Genomic DNA, 18,315 nt, shown 5'->3' with positions numbered 1-18,315 from the left:
CCTCTGGAAAAAGTTTATTAATTGATGTGCTAAAATAACAATAGAAATTTTCTAAGAGATATTTCGTAAAATATTGTTTGACATTAATTGGATATAAGGAAACCGAAATTAGGTACTTTAATGCATATCTTTAGAATATTTTCGGTTTTGGAATTTCCTTGTTGTCCAAACAACCTTAATCAATAAATACTTGAGTTTTCATTTCTTGCGAACTATCCTAAGAGCAAGGCAAACTTTCTTCGTGTTTTTTCTGGTGAAGCCGTCTATCCGAAGAGCAAAGTACCCTAATTAGGCGAAGTCACTTACAACCGCTCGTTTAAACACTTTTGTGGGATCAAGAAGCTCTACGACTACCGTTGGTGGGAAACTAGATAATTGCATTTCTATTTTAGTTTTTGATTATTTATTTTGAATGACTAACGGTTGTTGAAACTTTGATTGCACCTAGTTTGATTATTCTTAAGAGCCTTCTCTTCTGACATAAGGGTCACTCAAACTAGATCAAAGTATCGATGAGATCTTTAGAACTATATTATTATATCTAAAGACATCTTGTGATAACCCTTTGTTAACAGACTACGTTCTGTTTATAATTGATCACAAAAGGATTCAAGTTTGTGTTGTGAAGGTTATTCAGAAGGAAATTGAAGATTTGAAGACGAAAAAGATTTTTTTATTAGTTTTCGTATCTTATGACTTTTGTGCACACATCTTGATCGGATGGGATCCAACTAGATCTTGTTTATCTTTGATAAACTTGTGATTCTCTAGTTGATAACATCGGCATCAATTTATAGTTACTCTTTGAGTTTTATATTGTTTGATAGTGAATCCGAAAATTGATTATTTTGCTAATTAAGTTTTTGATTGATCTAACCAGACAAAGGAGTTTATTAGATTAAACAGAAGAACCTTTGTCAACAACTCAAAACATATATTTTACCAAGGATTGATTAGAGTGCTTACCAAATAGTTTCATTCCTTTGTTGTTTGGAATGCGATAAAAATGAGTAAAGCAACTTGAGATAGTGATTTCTGTCATGAGATTCACGTGCGTGAACAAAAGATCGAAGACGCAGGCATACTGAGGGAACTAAGTAATTAAGGATAGTTTACTTGGTCTCAACTATACGAAGTTGGCTTATGTTCTTTGTATAAGGGTTTAATAATGAGAGTATTCAAAACTGGACTAGGTCCCGGAGTTTTTCTGCATTTGCAGTTTCCTCGTTAACAAAATCTTGTGTGTGTTATTTACTTTACTTCCACATTTTGATTGTTATTATAATTAAGTAAATAATATAGTTGTGCATTAATCATAATCACTTGACTTTGATCCTATAATCAATCAGTTTTATGACCATAACCATTGTCAAGTGAATAGCAAGTTGTTGTATTGTCTCAACTATTGTCCATAGACTATCACACTTGGTATCAGACTTGTGGTGTATTTAGGTACCCTCGTCTTTTCAATATATGGATTTTAAATCTATACACCATCTTCACCTCCTTCAAATGCTATTGTGTCTGCAAGATAAATAAAAAACATTTACACCCCATTTTACAATCAATTACAATGGATTCCTGAAGTTCAAGTAATTCAAACAATAATCCCCACATCTCATCTTTAGCCAAGAACCCTAAAGACCCATATCTCAATTTTAACTAAGAATCCTAAATACCCAAATCTTATTTTTGATTCAAATCTTCAACCTTCAACTTATTCCATGAGATCAATCTGAAATATGTAGGTGAACCAGAAAAGTGGTTTTGATGATAAACAAAAAGAATAATTGTTAGATTGCACTATCTCGCTGGTGTTAATGGCGATGAAGGTGGTACATGATGATGAGTGGGGGTGCCGTGGTGCTGGTGTGAGAGACTGAAACAGAAGACAAAAAGCAGAAAAAGAGAGGAGGAAGAAGATAGGAAGAAGGAAGTGAGTTCTTCTTATATTTAAGGTTTTAATTAAAATATGGACACAATTAAATCACAATTTTAATCAACCTATATTTGATCAGTTTAATCGGTCCGATTCGATCGGTTTTATCAAACTATGAACTGAGTCCAAGATCCTACGATTATGGATTCTCAAACTGTCACCGACCATTAGATGATCGGTTCGGCTCAGTTCTTGTTCAGCCATAAATGCGTATGCATACATACAAAGCCAATTCCTTCCGACTGCAGCCACTTCGGATAAAAAATGACCCGTTTACGGTCCGGTCGGCTTAGTTCTTGTTCATCCCTAAATGCGTATGCATAGTTGCATACCAAGCCAATTCCTTCCGACCGCAGCCACTTCTATACTTAATGGACGGAAACAAAGAAGAAAAACCTATTACCAAAAGGGATTCGAACCGCTGACCTACTTCCATCACTTCAAATCAAATTCTCTTTTCTCACTCCCTCATAATAATTCTGCTCTCCTCTGACTTCGATTCTTTTCTCCCAATCCAAAAAAAAAAAAACTTATCAAAAATGAGCAAAATCGAACTCAAATTTCATCTGCCGGAGACACTAATTCCTCCTAAATCTACTTCTGCTCATAATCTCTCCATGACTCTAAGGTATTTTTTTTTTTGAAACCCTAAAATCTTTAACTGTGCTATCAAATTTTGATTGTGAGGTTCATTTTTTGGTTTTCGAAGGCAATCAGGAGCGTTTCCCAGACGATTAATCTTCAATCTGGAGCTGTAAGTTAAATTTCCAATCCGAGTCGTAGTTCATTGTAATTTCATACTTTATCTTTTCGAATTTATCATTGATCTTTTTTTGGTAGTAGATTTAGCGTCCACAACGAGATGTAAGATTTTATTTGGTTAATTCAATACAGCCTGAGATAGTTTGAGCATGATTAGTTCTTTCAAGATTGGTTTGATTTATGAATTTTCAGCTGATATGAATCAATTTGCTTTTCTGAATGTCGAATCATATTACAGCAATTTGCTTGAAGCTTGTTATGTTACATTTCTTATATAAATGCATGAATCAATTGAATGAGTAGTTAAGTCCATTTGAGCTCATGGTAAGCTTACATATAAATGTATTTTAATTCAGTTTAGCTTAAGCATAATATAACCACCGGACACTTGATTATGGCCCTCTCTATAACAACTTGTTCAGTTTGTCTATTAACTTTGGACAAGGAATATATTTATATTAAGATTGCTTAGTCTGTTAAATTTGTTTTTTCTTTCTCAAACTCTGCTCTTGCTGTCTAATTTGTCTTATGCACTGATGAACTCTTTTTGATTTACATATAAAAATATAAGAACCTGTAATTGATTTCGTAGTAATCGAGGACCACTTGTTTTGAAATTTAGTAGAGAAAATTATGATGATTACAAAATCATGACATGAGATTGTTTAGCCACAGACAATAATTAATCATATATTTTATAGAACACTTGAACCAACTAATGAGTAGTAAAGTCCATTTGAGCTCATAGTCAGACTGATCTGGCCGTAGACGAGTCACACCTAAGTTTGGATTGTCAAGCTAGTCAAGATAAGCTTCATATAATGTATTTTTAAGCTCTGTTTAACTTAAGCCTAATCTGACCTCCAGACGCCTGATTATGGCCCTCTCTACAACAACTTGTTCAGTTTGTCGTTTAACTTAAGACAAGGAATATCATTATATTAAGATTGCTTAGTCTGCTAAATTTGTTTTTTCTTTCTCAAACTATATTCTTGCTGTCTAATTTGTCTTATGTTCTGGTGAAGTCAAGGAAAGAATCAGTAATTAATTTCGTAATTAGAAACACTTGTTTTTAAACTTATTAGAGAAAATCATGATGACATTGTATGGCCATAGACAATGAATCATAAATTTTATTGAACACTTGATCAACCGCTAAATGAAATGCTCAGAGAAAAAATTTAATTGGTGAAAGCCATACACGGATACACTGAACTTAATTAGACACAGAAATATGGATAACTGTATACAGAGTGAGACACCTTTTGCTAAAGCTGGGTTTTTGAGTAAATTGTCATTCTGGTGGTTGAATCCATTGTTGAAGAAGGGTAGAAAAAAGGTCCTTGGAGATGATGATATGCCCATATTAAGAAAGATAGATAGAGCTAAACAGTGTTACTTATTATTCATGGAACAACTGATGAAACAAAAGCAAGCTAAACCATCTATTTTATGGGCAATTATTTTGTGTCATTGGAAAGAAATTCTAACATCGGGCTTCTTTGCATTTCTCAAAGTAATCTCTCTTTCATCTGGTCCGTTGTTTGTTAGTGCTTTTATTTATTTCGCAGAAGGTAAAGAAGCCTTTAAGCACGAGGGATATGTTCTAGTTATATTACTATTCTTGACAAAATTTATTGAGTCGCTGGCGATGAGGCAGTGGCGCTTTCGATGTAGATTGATAGGATTTCAAGTTAGATCTTTGCTCTCAGCAGCTATTTATAGAAAGCAACTTAGGCTTTCTAATGCTGCTAAAGCAAAGCGTTCAGCTGGTGAAATAATCAACTATGTCACAGTAGATTGTTATAGAGTAGGAGAATTTCTTATGTGGCTGCATCATATATGGGCATCATGCTTTCAAATATGCCTCGGATTTCTAATTCTTTTTCATGCAGTTGGGCTTGCATCCCTTGCAGCAGTTGGTGTAATCGTACTCTCCGTACTATGCAATACTCCCTTGGCGATGCTGCAACATAAATTTCATAGTAAGCTCGTAGTGGCACAAGATGAAAGGCTGAAGGCCGTATCAGAGTCTACGGTGAACATGAAGGTTTTGAAGCTTTATGCTTGGGAGATGAATTTCAAATCTGTTATAGAAAGATTACGGAAACAGGAGATCAAGTTGTTGAAAGATGTACAGCTGCTAAGAGGATGCAATTTATGTCTTTCTTATATTTCGCCCATATTAGCTTCTTCTGCGACCTTTGTGGCTTGTTACTTTACCGGAATTCCTCTGAATGCTAGAAATGTTTTCACATTTTTAGCAACTCTAGGCATTGTACAGGAACCTGTTGGCCTGTGTCCCGAAATTATCGAAATGGTCATTCACGCAAAAGTTGCATTTAGACGGATTATCCAGTTTCTAGAAGCAGGGGAGATAGAGTGCGAAAATATCCGTCAGATGGATTTTGGAGAGCAACACGAGCACGCCATTATAATCGGTTCAGGTAATCTGTCATGGGAAGAGAATCCTTCGCTCCCCACCTTAAGGAGCATAAACCTAGAAGTTAAAGTTGGTGAGAAAGTGGCTATATGTGGAGAGGTTGGTGCAGGAAAATCAACCCTTTTAGCAGCGCTACTTGGAGAACTTCCAAAAGTGGAGGGGACGGTGAGTTCTTACTCCGTATACCAATCGTTTTGGCTTTGTCACAAATTTAGTTCCTGGCATATAGATTGCTCTACCAATTATCTACATGGAGGAATCGTTTCTAGTTTTTGTTTGTTTTCCTTCTCAAGCCTTGTGTATATATGGAAGCTTCCGATAATATAATTATATTTGTATCTGGATTTAGAAGCATAGTTTTAATCTGGTAGAGAGATACCTTACCAATTATTCTTTGTAAGCTCAGAGTGTGACGTATTTTCTTTTACAGGTTCAAGTTTATGGAAAGATAGCTTACGTTTCTCAGGTGGCATGGATCCAGTCTGGAAGTATACAGGATAATATTTTGTTTGGATGCAGCATGGATGAGCAAAGATATCAAGAAACAATAGAGAAGTGTTCACTGGTACAGGACCTTAAGATGTTACCATTTGGGGATCTCACTGAAATAGGAGAAAGAGGAATCAACTTGAGTGGTGGCCAGAAACAACGTATTCAACTTGCTCGTGCACTCTATCAGGATGCTGATATATATCTCCTTGATGATCCATTTAGTGCAGTTGATGCCCATACTGCCATAAGCATATTTAATGTGATCTCACAATTCTCTTGTATTTGCAATTATCATGTCCTTATTTATCTCCTGCTACTGAGCACTAACTCTGGCTTTTTCAGGACTACGTAATTGGAGCTTTATCAGGAAAGACTGTCCTGCTTGTTACTCACCAAGTGGATTTCCTTCCTGCATTTGATTCTATTTTGGTTGGTTTACAATACATCTCTTAAGCCGCACTTGCTTCTTGAATTTTTATGTTTATCTGCAGGGAAACAAATTAATAGATTGTAGCTGCATTGCATGTTAAGACAATGACCTGCTAATATGTTACCAAAATGGTTCTCCACTTGTATAGGAACCTAAAAGGGGTATGTTGTAAAAGTCTTTTAGATACCGAGGAAAAAGATGCAAGTTCTTTTTGCGGTCACATCTGGATAGAATTGGACTTCGTTGTAAGATTGTTTCCTCAGCTCACTTTTGATAGAGATTGGTAACTAACTGACTTCTTTGGGGTGTAACCTTTATATCTAGATTCAGAGGAGTAACTTCTCTATGAGTTGTCGAGTGACGGAACTTCTTTTAATTTCTTAAAACTGGTTCTCCATTAACCACATCACTGTTTCATCTGTTGAGAAATAAGGTGTTGATATCTGTCACCTATTTGTTTCATCTATTGAGTAGTAAGGTGTTGATATCTGTCACCTGTAATCGACAACGTTATATCATTATACATGTTGAACAGTAATAAGTTTTTTTTCCAGCTGATGTCAAATGGGGAAATCCAACAAGCAGCTCCATATCATATGTTGCTATCTTCGAGTCTAGCATTTTGTGACCTTGTTAATGCACACAAAGATACAGCTAATACTGAAAGACATGTTAATGCAACTTCTCCGGATAATTGGGAAACCTCTTGCGAAGAGACTGGGATAAGTTATTGTATAAATCAGGTAAAAGAATCAGTTGAGCATCAACTGATTAGACAAGAAGAGAGAGAAACTGGAGATATTGGGTTGAAGCCATATTTTAAATATTTGAATCAGAAGAGATCCTTGTTTTACTTCTCCGTGGCTGTTCTATGCCAAACCATCTTTTTTGGATGTCTGATACTACAAAACTATTGGTTAGCTGCTAATATTCAGAACCTCCGAATCAGCAAATTGCGACTTATCCTGGTGTATATTCTGATTGGATGTAGCTCCATGTTCTTTGTTGTCTTGAGGGCTCTATTTGCAGTTGCCTTGGGTTTAAAGTCTTCAAAGTCGATATTTGATCAGTTACTGAACTCTCTATTTCATGCACCACTAGCTTTTTATGAGTCCACACCATTGGGAAGGATACTAAGCCGGGTAAGAATCTCTTAAGTCAGATATTAAAAATAATAGTAATTTATGGGGAACATTATTTTTCTTTCAACCTACTCGAGGCTAATTCTTCTCGGTTTCCTATACAGGTCTCTTCTGATTTGAATGTCGTAGACGCTGATCTCCCTGGCAGCATTGTAATGTCTGTTATAAGTTTAATCAATACCTTTTCGTATCTTGTAGTGCTGTCTGTTATTACTTGGCAAGTTTTGCTAATCTGCATACCTACAGTGTATTTGGCGATTTTCTTACAGGTAAAACTCCTAGAATTTTCTTCTTGAATATTGGTCATAAGTCATAACTCATAACTTATAAATTTTAAGCATTGTTTACATTCTCTTCCAGTCTTCCATACATCGCACACACTTTAAGCTATCAGCACCTACCATTTCGTAGCATGATTGTTCATTAATCGATATTCAGATACCATCTAGACATGAACAAACTCAGATCAGGGTCATTTGTATTACTTGCTTGTAATGATTTGACTTACTTTGCCGGAAACATTGTATTTTTGTATCCCAGATCCTCATAATGAAAAAAAATTTTGCAAAAGAAAACAAAAAATTCTGTATTTGATCTGTGGATGGAAGATACAAAGATTCTGCATCTTTTCTAGACAAACTTTGATTTTTTAGTCGCATAATTTAGTAGTTGCTTTTATTCTAATTGGATGTTTCTTATAGACAAGTAACTTTTTGATAATGTCCTGTAACCCAATAGAGGTACTTCTCTGCTTCTATAAAAGAGATTGTGCGGATTAATGGGACAACCAAGTCTATTCTGGCAAGCCATCTCGGGGAATCCATAACAGGATCTATGACAATTAGAGCTTATGAGAAGGAACACCGATTCTTTGCTGATAATCTTTCTTTCATTGACAAAAATGTTAGTACTTCTTTTCACATTTATTCTGCAAGCGAGTGGTTGAACCAGCGATTGGAAATACTTTGTATCACTATCCTCTGCTCCACAGCTCTCTTGCTGGTTTTGCTTCCAACAAAAACATTTGGTCCTGGTAGGTGTATGGTTTCTTCTATGCTCTCTATTCTTACATTTATCTCCGCAAGACATTCATATTAATTTTACTAGTAAGAGGCATTTAAAATTACAAAAGCAACTAAGTCATATGAAATCAATCTTTCATGTGGCAGGATTTGTTGGAATGGCACTGTCTTATGGTCTTTCCTTGAACCAATTACTTTTTTCAACGGTTCAACTCAACTGCACACTAGAGAATGATATCATTTCTGTAGAAAGGCTAAACCAGTACATGCGCATTCCTAGTGAAGCCCCAAAAGTCATATATGGAAATCGACCTGTGCCTGGTTGGCCTGCTGTTGGTAGAGTGGAGATACATAATTTGGAGGTATAAGAATGTGATACTTGTGTATAATTTGCAAAGTAATGTCTAATAAAGATGTATACTAAAAATGTTAATGTCAAGCAGATCAGGTACAGGACCAATACTCCAATTGTTTTAAAAGGGATTAGTTGCATATTTGGAGGAGGGCACAGGATTGGTATTGTTGGTAGAACCGGCAGTGGGAAGTCAACTCTGATAGGTGCTTTATTTCGACTTGTAGAGCCAGTAGGGGGGAAAATAATCATTGATGGTGTTGACATCTCCACAATAGGGCTTTATGATCTACGGTCACGTTTAGGGATCATACCTCAAGATCCCACACTCTTTATCGGGACTGTTAGATACAATCTAGATCCCCTCTCTCAACATACGGACCAGGAAATCTGGGAGGTAATTCTTGTTGCTGGTTATAGATTGTGTTATGTTGTCTATTAAGGAAAAAATACCATTTATAAACCATACAAGTAATATGATCTTCGCATTCATGAATTAAGGTTCTTGGTAAATGTCAACTTCGAGAGTCTGTACAAGAGAAACAAGGCGGGTTGGATAGTTTAGGTGAACATTCCTTTCTCCATGTCCTTCTTCTTGTTTAAATTTAAATGGAACTTTTTATAATGCTTCCTGCTTTTGCAGTTCAACAGGATGGTATAAACTGGAGCATGGGACAGCGGCAATTATTTTGTTTAGGCCGAGCTCTGTTAAGAAGAAGTCAGATATTGGTCCTTGATGAAGCTACTGCCTCCATCGACAACGCTACAGACTCCATTCTTCAGAAAACCATACGGTCAGAATTTGCGAGATGTACAGTTATAACAGTAGCCCATCGAATACCAACTGTGATGGACAGTACCATGGTTCTTGCCATTAGTGATGGTAAGTTTTTAATACACTTGTGACAGTGAAATCTTGGTTCTTTGAGAGTTCCTCGCATAAATCACGAGATTTTGTCGTTCTGTAGGAAAGATAATGGAATACGATGAACCAATGAAGTTGATGAAGGAAGAAGGATCTTTAATTGCACAGCTCGTAAAGGAATACTGGTCTCACATCCACTCTACATAATCATTCTGGTAAGAACTTAAACTAGCCCCAATTACTATTGAACTTATTGTATTATCAATTTAATAAGATCGAGCTTACCATTATGGTAAACCTATAGATGGTGCCTGGAATTAATATCCCCCTTCCCAAAATTCCTGACATGATTATTAACTTTAAGCAAGGAAATGACAAAGAAGAAAGACCCCTTATATGTGGTTCTTAAATTAACAACCAATTAACAGGTAATAAGATCCTTAACTAAATGAGGGAAAATTAGTCAACAGACACAATAATCAAGTTATATACTACATAATCACTAGAAATGCATTTATTAGACCAGGAAATGCCATTATAAGCTTCTTGTAAATGCCTGTCGATTTTATCTCTTTCTAAACTACTGTGCTGAAAGTTTGACTCTTTAGCACCCAAGTTACAAGTTCAATAGTAGCTGGTTAGCATTCTGCCAAAGTAGCTTTGTGTTAGGCAGCGTCCTATTGTGTCCTATTATAATCTAAGATGAGTATCACACAAGACACGGTTGGCTATTAACTAGGTTCTTGTAATTGTAGACATGCTTTAATACCAACCCGATGTGTTTAAGACTTACTATCCTGTTGTCCGATGTTTGCATCATATAGAGTTTCTAGGGTGGTAGCTGTCAAAATTGTTGCTATAATATAGCGTGGTTGTTCTTCAATAATCATAGTCGGTAATCTGATGGACTTCTCCACATGGATAACATGGCTTGGACCCATCATAATTTCTTACCAATCATTAACGTTTTTCTGTAAAAATTGATTGTGAGAAGATTTAGAATTTTCTTAACTTTTTAAGTTAAATCTATTAGGTGAGCATTATATTAATGATCGATTTTTGTGTGCTGTAGTGCTATTAACAATCAGCTTGACTTGGGGCCTTCATTTCTGTTTTCGCTTTTTTATTTTGTACTTCCTTCGTCCCACTATTAGGTGACCTATTTACTTTTAAATTTTGTCTCACTTTTAAGTGACCTATATTAATAAACAAGGAGATATTTTTAAAATTATCCTTTTAATTGATTACGAGAAATATGCATAATTTGATAGACATGTTTATAGTCGTTAGTAGGTGTTTTAAAATGCTTTCCAAATGGCATGAAGTTTGCGAACATCCGTGGTGTAGTTTGAGAGATAAATCATTTCAAAATTTCACTAATTATTATCCAAAAGAATATAATTGTAAAATATGCTTAAAAATACACTTTTCCTTTGTTTGCCTTAAAATTTGTGCAAACTTGACCTAGGTCACTTAATAGTGGGACAGAAGAAGTATTTTCTTTCCTCCCACTGTGTATATACTGTTTGAATCCACTGCCATCACCAGATTCACCACCACCAAATATATGTACTCCCTCCGTCCCACTATTAAGTGACCTATTTACTTTTACATTTTGTCCCACTATTAAGTGACATATATCACTAAACAAGGAGATATTTTTAAAATTATCATTTTAATTGATTATAAGAAATGTAAGGAGATATGCATAATTTTATAGGCATGTTTATATTCGTTACGTAGGTGTTTTATTATGAAGTTTACGAACATCCATGATGTAGTTTGAAAGATAAATTATTTTAAAATTTCAGTAGTTATTATCCATAAGGGTATAATTATAAAAATGCTTAAATATACTATTTTCTTTTACTTGTCTTAAAAATTGTGCAAACTTGAACTAAATTAGTTAATATTGGGTGGAAGGGAGATGGGTCGAAGAGAAAGACCATAAAGGCCAGCACACGTGAAAGCAATATTTACATCTCCATTCCAAATACCATCATCATCGTCATCACCTGGAAGAGAGATGGGTCGAAGAGAAAGACCATAAAGGCCAGCACACGTGGAAGCAATATTTAAAGAGACAATGAGAATGCACCGAGTGGTACCATTATTAGCACCACATTGCACTACTGAAGATGTGAAAAATCAATGTTTTTGGTATTCAATCCAAAACAAATGCGTATGTTAGCCTATGGGTCGTCTTGAAAGAGAAACAGTGGATCTGAATGGGGGCAATTTGGATGTGTCCAGGTTATACATCATAAATGGTCGTTCAACCAGGATTTTTATTGGCAATTTGCAGGAGAAATGAAAGCTGGGATTTGGGGGCTTTCACCACCCAGAAAATTCCCATTAACTGTTACCCCTCAGCCTCGTCTTCTTGAACTTCTTCATCAGGTTGTTGGTTTCAAACACTAAAAATTCAGGGACTCTTATGGCTGTTCAAAACATTTAGCAACTACATCTTTTACGATTTGTCTGGAATGGATGTATGAGTGGCAAAATACTTTACCAATACTTATAAATGTCACAGATTTACTCTTATCAGGAGAAAAAACAAAAAATTTGGAGGCGGCCGCCTACACTGCCTTGTCCGTAAGACGACCCAGGATGGTAGAATAAGTACCCTTTGTGGCTGATAAGCTTTCATTAGTTTAAATTACTTTATTAACCTCATCTGTTTAAAATATTCTTTGTCTACACATGTTTGTCCGTCTATCCCAAAGGGAGACTTACGGGAGGTGAGTCGAATTTGTAGGTATCTACTGTAGCACAGAATCAGCTAGGTCTCCCAGTTCGTTCTCCAATCGATCAGGAATTGAAGAACTGAATGAAATCTGGTATAGAAATCTAAGAAGACCATGCCGATTTGGATTAAAATTTGGGGTACATTGACAGGTCAGGAATGAGTAACCAAAATGACAGTCGACTAAGAGGACATTAAAACTTGTTCCTAGAATGAGTAACCAAAATGGAATCAGTGCCGACCAGAAACCAAACTACTATTCTCAATCTCATCCTCCAACTCAGAAATGTGCTCGATTTATTGTCATGTTGGCATGGTTTTTATTTTTTTATCAGCATCACCATTTTTGACTCATTTAAATCTTGATATTGACTTAAAAATTTTAAACTAATAATTGGCTCACTATGTACTAAATGACCACATCTCAAACTAATTATAAGATTCTAATGTTCTTAATTGAGATGGATGATGTACACATACGTTTTGATGCTTTGTTTTGTACGGGGATCACATAAAAATGTTTAGCAGTTTTGACTTGGAACATTTTTTTATATGAATTATCTTTCTAAGTTGATGGTGCGCACGTCAGGGAGTTTGTTCTTTTTCTTTTGTGAGACTGCAACGCAATGGTGTCAATGGATGCTAATTAATGATACATATATGACTGGATTACTTGATTTTCTAATTAATTGTGTAGCATCACCGCTGGTTACAAAAATCGCAACCATGTGTGATGGCAGCGCTGATACGAGCTATGTTTGCAAACTTACGAGCGTGTAATTTATATGCAATTCGTAATTATTATGATGACATTCTTCATTATAATGCACATATATGTTAACATAGTGTCAAATATGTTATTAGGTATTAGCCGGTCCTACTACTCTTTTTTCAAATATTGATGAGTAGGGTACTAGAATCAGACATTTTTGGATTATCCAGTACAAATTTAGATATAAAGTTCTGAACCCTGAATACAAAATTTGGATATAAAGTTCTCGTTTGTACAGAAGTGAGAAAACATGAACTTTGTTTGTGATCATAATTCAAACTGATACCTGCTATTACTGGTGCTGCTTCAATTTATTTTACTAAAAAGAATTCTTACCTTTAATCTAGAAACCATGGTGTCATTTAAAGGGCTTGGCAAATCATGCATTCTGGTCATTGGTAATAATATATCTCATTCATATCATCTTTTAAATATGTATTATTAAAATTCAAAAGACAGGAGTTTTATTGTTCTGATACTATTATCATGTCTCTAACATACTTCTCTGTTCTGTTGTATGATGAATGCATTACCAGTGGTGGCTGGTATAGAGAAGTTTGCTTTCAAAGGAATACAATCGAATCTTGTGACGTATCTGACGGAGGTGGTGAAAATGAACACTTCAACAGCGGTGAAAATAGTGAACATTTGGTTTGGAGTGTCTTATTCTTTACCAATCATAGGAGCATTTCTTGTAGATTATTTTACAGATAGATACTCCGCCCTTACAGCCTCGTCTCTTTTATATGTTTCTGTAAGTATCACATCCTCTTATTCTTTATTTGATGCTTGATATATAGAAGTTAAACCCAATTGTTTGAAATTAATTTGTGCGTTGCTTGATCCAATATTTGTAATTAGGGACTGGTGGCGCTAACATCAACAGCATTCGCATGGGATACAAAGTCTAAAATTAAAATTAGTAATGCACATGAAGGGGCCAGTTCTAGTTCGGGTTCTTCAACTTATCTTCTGTTTTTATCTCTGCTTTTGCTAGCTTTAGGACAAGGTGGATACAACCCATGTTTGCAAGCATTTGGAGCCGATCAACTTCACCTTACCACAGATGATAATCATCAAGATCAGTTGCCAAGTTCAACCAATACTACAGAAGATGGAGACGAAAATGATGAAATAGATTCTAATGACTTGAAGAGAAGTAAATTCTTTAGATGGTACTATTTTAGTGTATGCAGTGGGACTTTGCTGGGTGTTACTCTGTTGTCTTATCTTCAAGAAATATTGGGTTGGGGAATAGGTTATGCTGTTCCTACCATTGTCATGGCAATTTCCGTCGCTCCTTTCTTTTGTGGGACAAGATTATATACAGTCATCAAAAAACCGAAGTCGGCCAAACAAAATATAACACCATTGATTAAAAACTTAGCCAAGTCCATCAAGGGTACTGCACAGAAGTTAATGAATCGTAACAAGACCTTACCCTCAAATTCACCCTTTGTCGAACTCAGGTAAGATTCTCTTTAACAAGCGGGATAGAGCGTATTATTGAATTTTAATATATATGCTTGTTTTTCTTATCATGTTGTGTCAGTAGAGTAATCACCTAATGGCTTTACCACTGTACTACAGTGATATCGGCAATTTAATAAATATACTGTCTGTAGGGCTCAGCAGAAACCACCGGGTTGTAGCCAGGATTCAGATGATCAGCAAAGCGATATGACCAACAAACTTAGCGCTGATGTACTAGTTGATGATCCGATAGAAGAAAAAAAATCTCTTGTAAGGCTAATACCAACATGGATGCTGCTCCTAGTGTTTTCTATCATCCTTCAACAACCAGCAACTTTCTTCACCAAACAAGGCACGGATATGAAGAGAAAGTTTGGTTCCCATTTTATAATCCCTTCAGCAGCACTACAATGTGTTAAAAGCCTTACCATAATTTTTCTAGTGCCTGTATATGACAAAATAGTGACACCCGTTTTTCGGATAATCAGTCGAAGTAAGAAAAGGATGACTATAATGCAAAGGATGGGTTTTGGTTTGTTTTTATCAGTAATTGCTATGTGCATAGCTGCTGTTATTGAGACACAAAGAATGAAAATTAGTAAAAGAGAACCAAATAATAGTTCAGCTCAATTGAACATTTTTTGGTTAGTGCCGCAGTACATCATAATGGGCATGGCGGAAGTTTTTACAATTGTTGGGATGCAGGAGTTCTTTTATAGCGAAGTTCCTAACAAGTTGAAAACTCTAGGAATGGCTTTACCTCAAGGTGTCTTTGGCGTCGGAAGTTTTCTTAGCGCAATCCTGATATCTATACTTGATAAAGTTACAGGTGATGGAAAACATAGCTGGTTCTCGGATGATAGGCACGGAGGGCATCTAGACAGGTATTACTGGTTATTAGCAATTTCAAGTGCATTTAACTTGCTTTGCTTCACAATTTATTCGCGCAAATATTACAATTAACGTCCCTTGCCATGATATTTACATCTTTCCAAGGAACTTTAATTGTAATATCTACGCAGTCTTTACTCTTTAATGTACGAGGCTGTTGGTGTGTGTTGCTATGTCATTAGATTGCAAGTCTGTAATTATCCTGGTTGTGCATGCTGCACGTGTTATACAGTGCCGGGTCAAATGTGAGATAGCCTCTTTTATAAATCGTCACTCATGACGGTTGTATTTGTAAGGATTGAATTCCCCAATAAGAAAGATGGATTTGACATTCTTGAATATGCCACTAGAGGTGTTTGCAGTAGAAGGGATCTAAAAGGAGAGATACCCGACTTCAAATAATTTGAGTTTTATTAAGATAATAATAGGCTTGGCCGAGTGAGTAAATTTATATCATTGTGAAAATGGAATATCTCATTCTCTTTTATTGTAACCTGTGGATTCAAATCTTAAGTTTTTCTTAATTATCATGTATAAAAGTTCGATCTTTTGTTTTTGTTTTTGTTTTTGAATCATATATGATTATGCTTTTATTTTAAATGCAATTTAGTCTTTAGATAAGATATAAAAAAAGAAACAGCGCCAAATGCTTACAATATATTCTCAAGTTGATAAAGTATTATAAGAAATGTTCCTCTTCATTCGAGGGTCAAGCTGCCTAATTGTACTAGTTCTATTGTTAAACTTCCTGTAAGTTCGTAATCTCCGTCGAGGGTTGGGCAAGTCTATTTTTCCCGGAACATGCCACAACATGTGCAGGAATGTCATGTGTGGTAACACATCAAACTATACACATGAGGTTGGTTACGTTAATTTTGTTGGTTAGCGATCAATGTCTAACCTAAGTAGAAAGTCCAAGGGTGAGTCAGCAATGGTGTTCGTGTTCACTTAGTTGTTATACGTATATGTTAGATGTGGAGTGTTCCCTGTTATGCGTTACTTATGCAAGCTTTAGTAACGCATAGAGAAAATAAAACCGAGCGTGGGAAAAATGATGTTGCTTAAATTCGCAACAGATCTAATTTCTTAAATTGGTATTTTGCTGTTGCAAACGGTGAAGTTACAACAAACCGTATTAGAAGAACGAGAACTTGCAAAAAAGTCATACAGCATGTAGAATTAGAGCACTCGATTTTCAAATTGCCTAGGTCAACTATGGTCGGGTATTTTCAATATCTTGGTGGGTTGAAAATTTTAAAATTAGAGCACTCGATTTTCAAATTTTACATGTATTGAGGTTTTCCTTGGTGAACATAAGTTATTTGTTAGGGCTTCATTGAACCTGTACTGTGCAGAACTTTGAAGGAATGGTTCATTTGTTTTTCTGGTGGGTATAAGTGGTCGTAATTTCATGTCGAATGGTGATTTAAGTTTCGCTTAATATGAATTTTGGTACATAATTAACAACTATGTTAAATTTCCCATGGGTGTTTTGGATCGTTTAAAATGAAAAGCATTTAATTAAGAGATGCAATTTCTTGTGAGGTGTCAATCCAAGGTAAAATAAGTACTAGTGAGCAACTATTGGTGAACTCAGGCAGATTAGTCCCTAGCCCTAATCAACTTGTAAGAACTATTGGTGAACTCAGGCTGAGCAATTTAGCATGGAAATTTGCTTCATCAGAGGTTTAATTGTTTTTTTTACTTATCTCTATGGATGTTGAGAAAGATAGAGATCACTCGAAGGATAAGCCAACAAAGGAGATAAATAATTTGCAATTAATATTGTTGGGAAATCAGCCTTTCGGATACTAAATAGTACCTTACTAACTATCCGTGTGGAATGCTATATACATGCTAACATCGTGGAAATAGACTAGCCAACAAGAAATACTAGATTTTTTGGATTGCTCCATGAACCTCATTACGGTATAGGATGAGAAAAAGAGAAAGCGAACCACAAAGATGTAAATCATAAACAAAACCAATAAGAAGTAAAATACTCACATATTTAATGGTTCAACAATATACACAATATGTGGATATTGTCTACATCGACCAAACGGTTACGACCTCTTTATTCATTATAGAATCAACTAATTGAGAATTACACATACTGAAAAAAAATAATTCAAAGAATGCAATAATTTTCGCCTGCTCAATAATCTCACTGATATCAATGATGGTGATGAGTCAGAAAACTATCCGTTTATTTTGGGTTTGTTTGATTCGAAATGTTATCCTCCCAATACAGTAATACACATATTGAATGATTGGAATTCAACTTTTGAAACCTATCAAGTTTATCCGGTCAAAAGATAAACTACTCAGCATATGCGTTGTTGTAATAACAGGTCTTAGTCTCCCTCCCTTGTAGATAGTTTAGCTATTTTGTTTATAGTCTTCCTGTTATTTTGCTTATTTTATTTACGTATCCTTATCTTTGTAACATCTTGTATTATGTAGCTACTATCTTTGTAACATCTTGTATTAGGTAAAGAAAATTCCCTAAATGAAGAGCATCCATATCCAAGGAAATCATTTCTTTAGAAGCAAACTATACTTGGATCATAGTCGAATTATCACTTAGTAAGACAACTATTGGCTGAAATTAGGTTTTTAGAATTAAGGTCAATGCTGCTGGCACTATTCAGCGTAACAAGTCTCTCCTTGTAACCAAGGGTTACACTCAACATGACGGAATTTATTACCACGCCCCGTTTGTACCAATGGCTAAATTGGTTGTCGTCCGCGTCTTACTATCTATTGCATCTATCAAAGGGTGGTATCTTCATCAGCTAGATGTCAACAATGCGTTTCTTCAAGGAGACCTTGATGAAGAAATTTATATGAAGATACCTCCTGGTTTAGCACGAAAAGGTGAGTTTGGGATTTTTAAACTCAAAAAATCTTTCTACGGTCTTAAGCAAGCCTCTCATCAGTGGTTTGCAAAACTTTCTTTAGTTTTGCTATCGGAAGGTTT

At 35.5% G+C, this 18,315-nt stretch overlaps 2 protein-coding genes across 8 annotated transcripts; both read left to right on the top strand.

Moving 5' to 3' along the window:
• The first annotated feature begins 2,313 nt into the window (after positions 1-2,313).
• On the top strand, positions 2,314-11,967 carry LOC113329492 (ABC transporter C family member 10-like). 7 transcript variants are annotated; one of them, XM_026576364.1, is made up of 14 exons: positions 2,314-2,567; positions 2,649-2,693; positions 4,597-5,309; positions 5,575-5,895; positions 5,979-6,065; positions 6,621-7,208; positions 7,313-7,477; positions 7,947-8,241; positions 8,378-8,592; positions 8,674-8,979; positions 9,084-9,147; positions 9,226-9,465; positions 9,551-9,662; positions 11,375-11,967. In XM_026576364.1, the coding sequence occupies exons 3-13, from the start codon at positions 4,665-4,667 to the stop codon at positions 9,652-9,654; spliced, it is 3,030 nt and encodes a 1,009-aa protein (XP_026432149.1). In that variant the 5' UTR covers positions 2,314-2,567; positions 2,649-2,693; positions 4,597-4,664; the 3' UTR covers positions 9,655-9,662; positions 11,375-11,967. The 7 variants fall into 7 exon arrangements, with proteins under 7 accessions (XP_026432149.1, XP_026432147.1, XP_026432150.1 ...); XM_026576362.1 differs by having other exon boundaries at positions 11,371-11,967; XM_026576365.1 differs by having other exon boundaries at positions 11,364-11,967.
• A 1,233-nt stretch (positions 11,968-13,200) lies between these two features.
• LOC113329494 (protein NRT1/ PTR FAMILY 5.8-like) lies at positions 13,201-15,825 on the top strand. The gene is made up of 4 exons (XM_026576370.1): positions 13,201-13,366; positions 13,505-13,722; positions 13,830-14,437; positions 14,594-15,825. The coding sequence occupies exons 1-4, from the start codon at positions 13,321-13,323 to the stop codon at positions 15,402-15,404; spliced, it is 1,683 nt and encodes a 560-aa protein (XP_026432155.1). The 5' UTR covers positions 13,201-13,320; the 3' UTR covers positions 15,405-15,825.
• The last annotated feature ends 2,490 nt before the right edge of the window (positions 15,826-18,315 follow it).

This window comes from Papaver somniferum, unplaced genomic scaffold (assembly GCF_003573695.1).
Source record: "Papaver somniferum cultivar HN1 unplaced genomic scaffold, ASM357369v1 unplaced-scaffold_117, whole genome shotgun sequence".
Taxonomy (NCBI): domain Eukaryota; kingdom Viridiplantae; phylum Streptophyta; class Magnoliopsida; order Ranunculales; family Papaveraceae; genus Papaver; species Papaver somniferum.
The sequence above is the reverse complement of the archived record's forward strand: the minus strand, read 5'-3'. Positions and strand labels throughout refer to the sequence as shown.

Bases quoted from the DNA above. Each gene is read 5' to 3' on its own strand.
- LOC113329492 (XM_026576364.1), top strand. From the start codon at position 4,665: ATGCTGCAACATAAATTTCATAGTAAGCTCGTAGTGGCACAAGATGAA. The intron at 8,593-8,673 runs GTATAAGAATGT...AATGTCAAGCAG, and splicing joins TGGAGATACATAATTTGGAG to ATCAGGTACAGGACCAATAC. The intron at 9,148-9,225 runs GTGAACATTCCT...CTGCTTTTGCAG, and splicing joins AGGCGGGTTGGATAGTTTAG to TTCAACAGGATGGTATAAAC.
- LOC113329494 (XM_026576370.1), top strand. From the start codon at position 13,321: ATGGTGTCATTTAAAGGGCTTGGCAAATCATGCATTCTGGTCATTG. The intron at 13,367-13,504 runs GTAATAATATAT...ATGCATTACCAG, and splicing joins ATCATGCATTCTGGTCATTG to TGGTGGCTGGTATAGAGAAG. The intron at 13,723-13,829 runs GTAAGTATCACA...ATTTGTAATTAG, and splicing joins CGTCTCTTTTATATGTTTCT to GGACTGGTGGCGCTAACATC.